Source organism: Cricetulus griseus, chromosome 6, assembly GCF_003668045.3.
Source record: "Cricetulus griseus strain 17A/GY chromosome 6, alternate assembly CriGri-PICRH-1.0, whole genome shotgun sequence".
Taxonomy (NCBI): domain Eukaryota; kingdom Metazoa; phylum Chordata; class Mammalia; order Rodentia; family Cricetidae; genus Cricetulus; species Cricetulus griseus.
Genome location: NC_048599.1, coordinates 89,734,540 through 89,736,109, shown reverse-complemented (window position 1 = coordinate 89,736,109; position 1,570 = coordinate 89,734,540). Strand labels below are relative to the sequence as shown.

General features: G+C 40.1%; 1 protein-coding gene across 1 annotated transcript; it reads right to left on the bottom strand.

The window, feature by feature from the left end:
- Positions 1 to 232: 232 nt before the first annotated feature.
- Positions 233 to 1,216, bottom strand: LOC100760501 (olfactory receptor 5M11-like). Its single transcript, XM_027420942.1, has one exon. It carries the CDS (start codon positions 1,214 to 1,216, stop codon positions 233 to 235), a length of 984 nt encoding a protein of 327 aa, XP_027276743.1.
- Positions 1,217 to 1,570: the final 354 nt, after the last annotated feature.

Below are 1,570 nucleotides of genomic sequence, written 5' to 3'. Positions count from 1 at the left end.
TCTATAATTCCATTCTCACGCTATCTCATGTTGTGAAATCTAAAACATATTTTGTTCATTCCAAAGAACCACATTCAATCAAAACAAATCAGAGAATTGCCAAAAACATCTTTAATTTAAAATTGGGAGGGATTTTACATATGAGTTTTGTATTTACATAGTTTCCACCTTTCCCTCTCCTCCTCTTCTTTTTAAATTCATAGTTTCTATTAAAATCGAAGGTGATTATACTTTAACGGGAGATTGTTGGTGCTGAACTTTTCTCTACTTTGCAGAAGACTCTTATAAACACTCTTCTCAGAGCCTGCTTCACATCCTTGTTCCTCAGGCTGTAGATAAATGGATTCACCATGGGACTCACAAAAATACAAAATACTGCCACGATTTTGCCTTGCTCAACAGACCTCTCATTTGCTGGTCTCAGATACATGCAGAAGAGAGACCCATAGAACATAGTAACAGCTGTCAGGTGTGAGCCACAGGTGGAGAAAGCCTTTCGCTGCCCTTCACTGGAACGGATTCTCATGATGGTGGTGAAGATAAAAATGTAGGAAATGAGAATGATGAGGAGGGAACCTGTAAGATTAATCCCAGCTGACACAAACAGGGCAGTTTGCTTGATGTAAGTGTCAGAACATGTTAACATCAAGAGGGGAGGGTCAGCGCAGTAGAAATGATTGATGGTGTTGGGTCCACAAAAGGATAGACGTGAGGTCAATATCACCTGCATTGTGCCCACCATAGAGCCCCAGCAGTAAGGGAAAGTGACCAGGCAAACGCAAACTGGCCTGGACATTTTTGTGCTATAATGCAGGGGGTTGCAAATTGCCATGTACCTGTCATAGGCCATGGCACCAAGCATGTAATATTCAGTTAGGAGCAGAGTGACAAAAACAAAACACTGAGCCAGACACCCAGTGTAAGAAATTGTTTTCTTCTCAGATAGAAAATTGACAAGCATCTGAGGAGTGACATTGGTGGAATAAAAAATATCCACACATGCCAAGTGTGTGAGAAAAAAATACATGGGGGTTTGCAACCTGGGTGTGAACTTAATTAATAAGATCATGCCAAAGTTCCCTGTTAGTGTGATAAGGTAAATCATGAGAAACATCACGAAAAGAACCGGCTGCAGTTCTGGTCGTGTGCTTAGTCCCAGAAGAATAAACTCAGTTGCTTCAGTGCCATTGTGCTTTGTGTCTGAGTATACCTTCATATTCCTTAATAGAGAAGTTAGTAAGAAATATTAATTAAATTATTTATATAAGCACAATCAGTTCTCACTCAGAATTCTCCTTAGAATTATTATGTAAATTATCAAAAGAAACTGTCTGAATAACTGAACAATTGATAACACCTTCCATGAAATATAGTCTGATTACAAATTCATGTGGCTTTTGCCAGGCATGGTGGTACATGCCTTTAATCCCAGCACTCGGGAGGCAGAGGCTGGTGGATCTCTGTGAGTTTTAGGCCAGCCTGGTCTCCAGACCGAGTGCCAGGATAGGCTCCAAAGTTACATAGAGAAAGCCTGTCTTGGAAAAACAGAAAAAATAATTCATGTTGCTTA

Coding starts and splice junctions, on each gene's coding strand:
- LOC100760501 (XM_027420942.1), bottom strand. CDS start 1,216: ATGAAGGTATACTCAGACACAAAGCACAATGGCACTGAAGCAACTGAG.